The following is a 10,419-nucleotide window of genomic DNA, read 5'->3' as shown; positions in this document are numbered from 1 at the left end:
CTGGGCTGCCTGTTCCCTGTGCTGGCACGTGCTGCCCTCTGCTGGGTGTTTCTGCCGGGCAGCAGCAGGTATCTGCCTCTGGGGTTTTTCCATCTGCAGCTGCTTCCCTCGCTGCCCCCCAGCATTTTGCCCAGCCCACTCACTCTGACCTGGGCTGTTTCAGATCGGATGCTGTTAGGGGGGGTAGCTTGCTCTGACCGGGCACCGCAGTGGGAGACAGGGTGTTGCGGTCCTAATCCCGCTCCCGTTCTGGCTTTGCTGTTGGTAGTTTCACCTCTTCCACCTTCAGCTTGTACCAGCATGCCTGGGGGATGGAGATCAATGGGGAGGGGTGAGAATAACCCTTTTATTACATATATAGGGTCTAATGCACAGGAACCCCAGCGGGGCCTCTAACTCCTTTGGTAATGCAAATCAGTAAGCTAATCAAAGCAGTGAGCTGCACCCATAGAAAATCAGTTGCATAATGATACCTTTTATCTCCCTGTCTTGCCCTTGAGTACTCTCTCCCGTGCCCTAATAGAGTTAGTGTGGTTGTGGGACTGAGGCATGTCTTGGTGAAAGGTTAAAAATGCACCTATTTGTGTATGTAAGCTGGGGGGAATCTCCCTGAGGATGCTCCTCAGATCTTTCCTTCCTCTTCAAGGTCTGAGTCCAACAAAAACCCATTCTGCTGGCTTTTTGAAACGTCTCAAGGAGTTCTGTTGCTGCTGCACTGTCTCAAGCATGTTTTTATCTGTGTGCTTCCCAATGAAATTGTGTCTGTCTACATCCATTGCAAAATAAATGTTTTGGAAGGAGTAGCTGTAATTTGAGTAACGTTGCCTGTGTTACTTTACCACCTGGTGCGGGGAGCTTACTCCATTTGACTTGTTTCATCAGGCAAGTCCGCACCTAAATCTTACCTCCCCACAGCTCCTTCAGATTTGCTGGAGCAGAACATAGTTTGTATGGACAAATCTTTTGGCTTTTTTCAGCCACCACTGATTTCCACCACTCGTAGTCATGGAGAGACTCAGGGGGAAAAAAAACACAACCTTCTCTAATAGTTGATTGTAAACTTCTGGCACTCGTAAGAACCGCTTCCTTTAACACTTTGCTTCGCTCTCGCTTCTGTTGAAACAGTTCTTTGATTTACTCTTTGCAGTGGCTTTTTACAGATTTGAAGAGCTGTTGTTGCACCTTCTCATCTTTCCTTGCAAATCTGCTTTTCTTGGAAAGCCTTTTTTTCTTCTTTCTTGGCATTCATTGTGAGTGTTTGTCGCTCACCCAAGGGAGTGGCTGTAGTTCACCTTGGGCATGGCGTATTTGTTCTGCCTAACCAACCGGTGGAGCCAGAGCCCCTTTGGCAGCTGAGGTCTGTCGTTGCCCTGCCTTGCCATGTTCTGGGGAAAATGGACAAGGAAGAAATGACAGACAAGGAAAGGCACATGGGTGTCACACCGCCCACGGCTGTCCTACGTGCCCGTGGCATGAGTGGAGGAGCAGGGAAGGTCAGTGCAGGAAGAGGAATCGTTTCTCCCACCCAGCTCTACGTGCCCATGGCACGAGTCAGGAGCTGTTCTCCCTTCCCCTGCTCTCACAAGCTTGGGCAGAATCGTGAGCGTATCCACGCTCGCTGCCTCGCTCGCATGTGTCGTTCCTTAGCCACGGGGAGGCAGGGAAGCCAAGCACAGCAGGGCTTGAGGAGCCCTGACTGAGGTAATAAGGGTGGGAATTGCAGAGGAATGAATGCCACCCACTTGCTCAGATTCAAACCTGAAACACAATAGCCGGTGGGTGAGAAGTTGGTTTCAAGGTGTGTGAGAAAATAATCTGTTTTCCAGTGGGATCCACCTGCTGTTTTTCAAGTTACTTTCATGTATAAGCGTAGAATTTAACTTGGGATGCTTTTGTGTTGCTGGCTCTAAGCCTCTTAGGCCAGTGAATGCTTTTAGGTAGGAAGTGTGGTTTTCTAATCCTGTGTATTGTCACTTCAATTTTTGTGATTATGCCAGAGTTGTTGAGAAATCATGGCTGAGGCTATGCAAACTAGGGCTTTGTTGGACTGGTTTGTTTTTTTCCAAGCAGTCTGCTTCCTTTACCCTACCTTGCACCGTTAGCAAATATATTCATAAGACTTTCTGATGTTCGATGTGGCAGGCAATTTAGGGACTTAGCCTTTTTTTCCCCAGCTCTGTATAAAACAAAGGTCCTGGAACAGGAGTGCTAGAAGTTCTAGAAAGTATAAGCACTAACTTCAGGACAGCTTGTAGCACTTGTCATCAGGCTTCTGCAGGTTCCCTGTAACATTCGTGTACCCTTCTAAGATTCCTGTAAGGGAAACCGGACTTCCTCCTGTGAAAAGAGGCAGGAAAGCATCAATCCGGATTCCTCAGTACCTGCTCGTGTATGTTGTGCTGAGCATAATGCATGAAGTAGGTGTGTAATAGGTGCTTCTGGAGAAGAGGTGAGCTACCCGTTGCTGTAACATCCTTAGCGAGTGTGATTGCTCTGTAGCAATGGGAAGAGCTCTAGCTGATAGGATTGGGGATGGTTGCAACAATGGTGAGCCAAAATCCTACAGTATTAGGACCACGCAGTCACTTACGTGCTCTCAGTTAAGTTTGAAAAGTCACAATTTACTGCTAGGTAAAGCACGCTCTGAGAGGCTGTGCTCCTGCATGATGAGGGCTGCTTCTAGGAAATAGGGTTAAGTGCCAGAAAACAAGAAATAGTGGTACTTTAGTGCTAGGAGAGAGAGAGAGAGAGAAAACGAAGGAAACACAAAGGGTACCTTTAAATTTAGCAGTGAATTAGTTCTGGCAAGCAAATGTGGTTTTGTGGTTAAAGACGTTGTTGTGGCAGGTGTCTTTGGGTGGTGCTTTAATATTCAAAGTTATTTCTTAGGGTACAGAGCAGAACTGAAGCTGGAGAAAGTCATCTTTGGTGTCGTTGGGTTTGCATTTCTTTGTTGTACAGTGGTTTCTTCGGAGGCAGTGGTGGTGAGAGCAAAGAAGTTTTAAGAGCGGCAGTTTTTTTCCCCGTCTTGGCCGCTAACTAAAAATAAATTGTCCCTGGGAATTGTCCTCTACAGTTGCCATTTGGCTGAGATAGGTGAATGGATTAGCTGCAGACTGGTTTACTACTGGACTCCACTTGTGTGCGTCAAGTTATACTTCACGTACGCCTGGACAGATTTTATCTGCTTTGTCCTACAGACTTGTAAGGTCCAGAACATCTGCTGCCACTTGGCAGAGAGCAGACTTTCCCATTTCTGTGGGAAGAAGGGACGGAGATGTTTATTCATTGATAGATGAGTGGATCTTCCACAGCCTGTGCTGTTCAGCCTGAGCTCAGCAAGGTCTTTAAATGCTGCCTGCACGTGCCTTTTCAGATTGAAACTCCTGTTTGTTGTCTTGACCACTGTCTCTGCTCTCTGCACAGTGAAAACACAGATTAAAGCTCATGGCGTCAGGACTAGCTACGAGGTGCAAAAGTGCTCTTCCTGAAGTATGCTGGGATTTAGAAATAAAACCAGTTGCGTTGTTAGATCATTATTTTGGGCGAGCTCTTTCATCCCAGCTCAGTTATTCTAAGCTGTCCTGGAGTGAGGAGGCTGGGAGTTGCCCACAGGAGGGCTGGTGGTAGCATGCCGTTGAAAGAACTCTTGCTTTTTTGGTGAGGAGGTAAAGGAGGGCTCATTTTCCCAGCTTCCAGCACATGAAACGTACCTTGGATGTATGTGAAGATGGATAATGTAGTAGTTTATAGGAAGCATCTTGGTTGTTCATCCTGGCCTTGTGAAAGGGCATTTATCTTTACCTTCTGCTATCTCAACACTTAGTAGATTGTTGTATTTTCTTACTGATTTGCCTGTAGTATGGTAGTTTATAGTGTGTGTGTTGGGATGCTTTAGCAGGCTAGTTGTTGAAACAGTTCAGTGCTGTGAGGTAAGGTCCTGAAATTTGTGACTTAGGGGGAAAAAAATTAATTGCTTAAAGATGCTTAACTGCTTTCCTCAGGGTGCATGCTTTATGTGTAAATATTTGTAAAGAAATGCAGTTCACTAAAACCAACACAATTTGCAGTTTCTAGTGCTGAATTTAGAATTTGGTCACTGTTGACTGCAAATGGATGTAATTTTCCCCAACTACGTATAGGTGGCACTGTTGGTCTGTGTATAATACCGGTATGCAGAAGGTGGCTTTCTAGCAGTTTCTCAGACATCTTAAATTTGGAGTATTTGAAAGCACTGTTGCTGTGCGGCGTGGACTTCTGGTGGATCCTGAAGTCTGTCGCTACAGCAAGCTTTCCCTGGTTACTCCCAGGCAGGGTGCTAGGGGCACTGCCTGCTTCCAAACCCTGTGATTGCCTCCTGTCCATCCATTTAGGGTGGGAATTCGGGGAGGAGCACTAACTTTAATCCTTGTGAGGTTCGTCTGTGAAAACTAATTGAACAGGAGGAATGAAATGGAGTTGATATAGCAAGATAGTGTGTGGGAGTCAATAAAACCACTGGGTTCATGTTGCATATACAGGAAAGCAAAAAGCTAGAGGTGCCTTATGGAGAAGGCTCCCAGGAATGACAGAGCATCTCCAGGGAGGAATAACCCTGGGGGAAGGAATGGAGAAGCAGGGAGAAGTTGGAACCAGGAGCAAGCTAGAAGCAAGGGTGAGGGGACAAAACACAGCAGCTGTGTGAGGAAAGGGACTAGGTACTACTCATAACAGGAAAACAGTCAAAACTCGTGGAAGTGTTATTTGACAGAGGAGTAGTTCTTTAATATTTGGTCCAGCTCAGAATTGATGTTGCTGTCTTTGGGGTAAGTTGTGGACTTACAGCTCCTTTTTCTTTCCCCTCAGCGTTCAGGACAAAGACGGAGTGCTGAATCCTGTAGCCATCCCTCGCTTCATTCCAGAAATCACAATTGGAGGCAGCGAATACGATAAAATCTATCACGAGTATCGATCGGTAAGTAATGTTGGCAGCCAGGCAACCGTCCCTGCCAAGGTGTGAGCGCCTTCATACCTGACCTGTGCACAGCCAGGGTGTCAGTCATGTCCAGGGATACACACTTCTCAGAGTTATGCTCTGGATTTTGCCCAGATCCCCACCTTTTTTGAAAGGTTTCCCCACAAGAGGAATAATGAAGCAAACGGTTTGTTTCATAAGCTGATTTTCTTTTTTGATCTTTAGATGTGGACCGAAGGATAAGTGGTTTTCATTTGGTTTTCTTTCTCCTGTCCTGATTAGTCTGACCTCCGAAATCTAAAATAATCCTTTGACTCAAACAAGAAAATTGGAAACCCATGGCGACTTCTATAAAGGAGACCGCTTATAAAACACTGAGGGAGGGGGTGTTTTTTCTGGAGTAGGCACAAATGTTAACATTGCTTCTCAAAACTGTTGTTGCTTTAAATAGGGTGTTTCTCTACGTGGGCACACATCCAAAGCCTGTTGTGGCCCAGCGCTCTCTTACACCTCATGCAGGCTCCCACACAATGTTTTAATTAGCTGCTTGCCTTTCTGGTTCTGGAGACAACGGCTTCCAATTGACTTAGCACTTTGCCCTATTGCTTATTGTTATTTAGCTGGCATGGGGTCCTCTCACACCACGCCGTGTTTTCCTGTGGCTCAGGTATTGTAAATTCTCATTAGAGACATTGTGGAACTGATGACAGTTTAGTGATTGGATAAACTGAAGTTACAGGTGATGTGGTGTTTTCAGGTTGGGCTGAAATCTTCTCTGCCACTGTGGTTTGGGTTTTTTAAGCAGTCATGGAAGACAAAGGAAAGATCTATATAAATTGTTATAAAACATGATTTGCATAGTCAAACCACCGTCACTTTTCTGTTCCTGTTAGTATACAGTCTCTTACTGAAATAACAATGTAAAGTACAGCTTTGTGGATTTGCTTGGAAATTCTGGACTACCAGTGTTTTCTGGAGTAGTCAGTTCAAAAGTCCCTGTGCACGTTCAACATCATTTGTTCCTCCTCAGCTAACTGCAGCGGAGAGTCTACTGGGTTCATGCTGCTCTGCCTCTCTTGAGATGTAGCCTTTCCAGCTTGTAGAAAGAGCTAAAGGTTAAAGCAGCAGAAGGCATCTCGCAAGACCTTGAGGTTGTCTAATGGGTTTGAAAACACCCTGGTCCTTCTGAGAAATTGCTGAGAATTTTGTGCTTCTTGGTATTACATTTTTAAGTCCAAAACTTCAAGCTCAGACTAAGGGTTTTTGGAGCTGTTCATTCTAAGAGACGTCTGTGCGTGTGCAGCACATATTTCAGATGGATCTGCTGCATGACTTGTCGCCAGCATGCAACATCCATCTGTACTGACGGTGCCTTTCTTCCCAAAGATGATAGGGGTTTTTACTTTTGGGCTGAAATGTCACTTTGCAGTGGAGCTGGGAATTATTGAGGCTGCCTGACACACAGCTAGATGTGACCTTGGTGCTGCCTGCTGAGAACCAGGGGTAATACTTCTGAAAGCCCTTTTTTTTTTTTTCTCTAACTGTAGAACAGCTCATTCCTCTTTGTGCTGGCAAGAAACTGAGAATGCCCTGGCTCATCAAATAGCTGGCATCCAGGAAAAAATGTGACTCGCCTTGCAGTTGTAGCAAAGGGATGCGTAGGAATAGGAATACCTGGGAAGGAAAGCTGGGCTCTCGGATTGCTCTGCTCGATGCCAGGTAGTTGACAGCAGAAGCTGAGCACTGTCAGTGCTAAAAAACTACTGCCAGATATAATCTCTCTTGTGCAGGCATGCTTTTAGGCCCTGATTCAGGAAAGTACTGTGGAAAGTGTTAACGTCCTTTGGAATAAGGAGGAGTTGTACATTTTATGAAACATTCTGTTAAATTCAGGCAATACTGGCTACTCTTTTATTCTCTCCTGAATGCCTAGACACTTCAGGGGTGGGAGGGGATCTGTAGGGATGGTGCACAGTGCAAAAGATGCTGGGTGTTCCTGCTTCCTGTAAGTTGAAGGGGAAGCACAAAAGCCACCCCCACCCGCTGTTTTATGTTGAAGAATTCAGTTCTTTGTGTTGAAAACTTTGAAGACCTGTGTGTTTTTCCCCTCCTACTTTGTTTAGCAAACGAAAATGTGAATTTTTGGTAGGCAAGGCTTGTATTCAGAGCTGAGACCAACCAGTGCAGGTGGAAAAAGCAGGTGAACTTCTAGATGTACAGATCTTGCCTCTGAGGTTGCCTGGTCTATAGAGAGGGAGTCGTGTGCCCGTGCCTTGCCCGTGTTTACGCAGGGATGGCTACAGCTGTGCTACCACTTTTGCATTTGAAGACAGATAAAGGTTTTTTTAGGTTCACATGACTTGTAAGTAAAGACTTAATTATGGTATAATTACAGAACTTTAACTTTTCCTTGTGGGAAATACGTGCTTTTAAAGTTAGTGTAATGATGTTTACCACATAAATACAATGATTTGCGTAGGGGACTTTTTTTGCCTCGGCAATCCTATAACTAGTCATAAATCCTTGATCACACCAATAGGCAGCTAACTGCTGTGCTTTTCAGAGTTTCGTGCACACAATTCATGCTGCCTAATAATGGTGGTTTTCAGGGATTTGCAATTTCCCGGCAGAAGCTGGTTTTTGTTCAAAATATTCATTAGTGAGAAGCAACTGAGTAGGAGGAGGAGGAGGAAATGCTCTGAAGAGTCCAAGATATTGGTATGTGTGCCTTTCCACAAAATAATGAGGTGGCCACATACAGCTCTGAATACTAGAAACTCGCTCTTTTTTTGTGTATATTCTCTAAATTTGTTCTGTAAGTGTTTTTCACGTGTGAGGAGGTGGCTTTCTGCATCCTTCTCTTACCATAAAGTCATCTGGCAGGGTTCAGCTGTTGTGTTCGGGCATTCATAAACTTCTAAAGATGCTCTTCTGGCAAGGGAAAAGTAACCTTTTAGTGAGGTTCTGTAGATCACAGATAAGAATGAACATGCTTAAGTGAAGCAACATTATTTTAGGAACTGTCAGACTAGTAAAGACTTGACTACTCTTTTTTTTTTCTTAACAACTGCTGTATCTCTCTGCTTTCTTCCAACCGCGCACAATCCCTGAGGATAATGCTCCAAACTCCATGTGCGCCCTGCGAAGCTGGAGCACTTAGGCAGATGTGTTTGCAGAGAAGACGAAAACAAATGGTTCTGTTTAATGGAATCAGTGTACTTAAATAATGTACTTATGTACTTCACACTCCTTTTTTTTTCTTAACAACTGCTGTATCTCTCTGCTTTCTTCCAACCGCGCACAATCCCTGAGGATAATGCTCCAAACTCCATGTGCGCCCTGCGAAGCTGGAGCACTTAGGCAGATGTGTTTGCAGAGAAGACGAAAACAAATGGTTCTGTTTAATGGAATCAGTGTACTTAAATAATGTACTTATGTACTTCACACTCCCGAATTTTTTTGAATCTCCTAAGGGCGATGAAAAAAGACTCCTTACGTGCATGCTCTTTTCTGTATACATAAAAGTGCAGCTGTCTAAGATTCATATTCAAGTCATCACCTACGTCTTTACCTCTGAAAACAAAGCTGGAGAACTTTAAAATGCTCTTTGCCACCTCTCCCTTCACTGCAGATCATACAGAAGTGATCAGTATTTCATTTATACAAACTTTGTGCTTCCAAACACAAAAATCTGTGGGCTTGCTTATCACACAGTGTACCAGAACCTGGAGCCTGGTGGTTGCCGATGTTCGTGCCAGGTGTCAGAGTGGAAAATTCCTTCTCTAGAACAGGTGAAAGGAAAAAGGTTAAACATGCCATTAGCCTTCATAGAAAGCAGTTGTGCTAGCCTACTCCCCGTGAGCCTGGTTCATGCAACCCAGCTCCTCTTTGTCTGGTGGCTTGCCCCAGCATCTTTAATCATAGAATCATGGAACGGTTTGGGTTGGAAGGGACCTTAAATATCATCTGGTTTGACCCCCCTGCCTTTGTCAAGGACACCCTCTGCTAGACCAGGTTGTTCCAAGCCTCATCCAGCCTGGCCTTGAACACTTCCCGGGCATCCACAACATCTCTGGGCAACCTGTGCCAGTGCCTCACCACCCTCTCTGGGAGGAACTTTAGCCCTTTTCTTCTTCAGGGTTTCTTAGACTTGTGTTTGTTTTCAGTAGTATGCTAAAAAGTGTGGCTTGTATCTCATGCCCTAGGATGTGTTTGGCCTTTATTCCCCATCATTTTTCTGGGGTGCAAGGCTGCCCAGTGTGTTGGGGAGGGGTGTGGGGGGTGTGGTGTATACTATCCTCTCTATAGTTTGCTGGGGTTTTGTTAAGTATATGTGCTGGTGTGTGTATTAAAGAAAACGGGCAAGTGCTTGGGCACACATTCTTCAGACAAGGCAGGTCTGGGCACCTAGAAGTTCCCTTTGTATTAAGGAAGTCCAATATCAAAATGTTGTCTTTTGTTAGCCTGACTTACACAATTAGAAAGAAGGGAAGTCAGGGATGTGTACTGTACCCTTGAAGCTGACAGTGTGTGATGAATTCTTTGAAGAATTTATTCTACATTCCTGAACTACCTTCAAAGATGCTTCCTATCCCAATATGAATTCCAACTCTGGTGAGTTCATATGCCTGTGTCTAAGGCTTTCTTAGATCAGCTGTAGTTGTCATCTTTCAGTCTAAGGTGTCCTTTTGCTCTTGCATTGAAGTGGTGAGCCACGTGCCTCCCTTCCTTCCTTTACCCTCTTGCTGCTTTTCCCCTCTGTGCACGTGCTGCTTGCTGATCCTGGCACACTTCGGCCTCCGTCCCCTGGCTCCTTTCCTTGATGGTTCTCATTGCCTTCCTCCAAACCAGCGAGTTGTGTGATGTCCTTTTGGTGGTGAGATGAGCTTTGCACGTGTGCCGTATTCACCGTGTCAGGAAAGCAGGGGCTTATTTGGCCCCAGTGTTGATCTGCTGTGTCCATCCTTTGTCAGTCAGTTCTGTATTAAGCAGAGGCAAAACAAGTGGCTCAGATTTTTCTGCCTAACGTTTTACTTACCAAGAAAGCAAATAAATATGCCACTGACAGGTAGGAGAAGGCTCTCATTTTCTTTTCCCTCACCCTTCTCCATTGGGGGATGACTGCTTTTGGAATACAGGGGTGCTGACCATGAGACAAAGACAGCTTGAGCTAGTCAAGGACCTAGCTACTGCTACAGGATGCAGTCTGGCTCCCCTAACTCTGTTTTTGGGAAGTCCTTCACCTTGCTAACCTAGCAGGGTTGTTTTTATTCTGGATTAGTCTTATGCTACATCGCCAAACTGAATGGGCTGCTGGATTGAGGTGAATTCCGGAGCTGTGGAGAAGAGACAGCAGGTTGGAGGAGAGGAGAGTCCCACACTTTTTCCCCAGGCTTTTTATTACCCTCTTTTTCTGACCTATGCAACCCTAAGAGGGGAAATCCTCCAACGTGCCATGTCTGCCA

The 10,419-nt window shown here is 45.3% G+C and overlaps 1 protein-coding gene across 1 annotated transcript in view; it reads left to right on the top strand.

The window, feature by feature from the left end:
- NDUFA10 (NADH dehydrogenase (ubiquinone) 1 alpha subcomplex, 10, 42kDa) overlaps positions 1 to 10,419 on the top strand; it is a 38,108-nt gene that overhangs the window by 18,992 nt on the left and 8,697 nt on the right. Inside the window, exon 8 of the mRNA XM_010150253.1 lies at positions 4,846 to 4,954. Coding sequence (XP_010148555.1) covers positions 4,846 to 4,954 — 109 coding nt within the window. The remainder of the gene's footprint in view (positions 1 to 4,845; positions 4,955 to 10,419) is intronic.

The sequence above is a fragment of the Eurypyga helias genome, unplaced genomic scaffold, assembly GCF_000690775.1.
Source record: "Eurypyga helias isolate BGI_N326 unplaced genomic scaffold, ASM69077v1 scaffold20794, whole genome shotgun sequence".
Lineage (NCBI taxonomy): Eukaryota > Metazoa > Chordata > Aves > Eurypygiformes > Eurypygidae > Eurypyga > Eurypyga helias.
The sequence above is the reverse complement of the archived record's forward strand: the minus strand, read 5'-3'. Positions and strand labels throughout refer to the sequence as shown.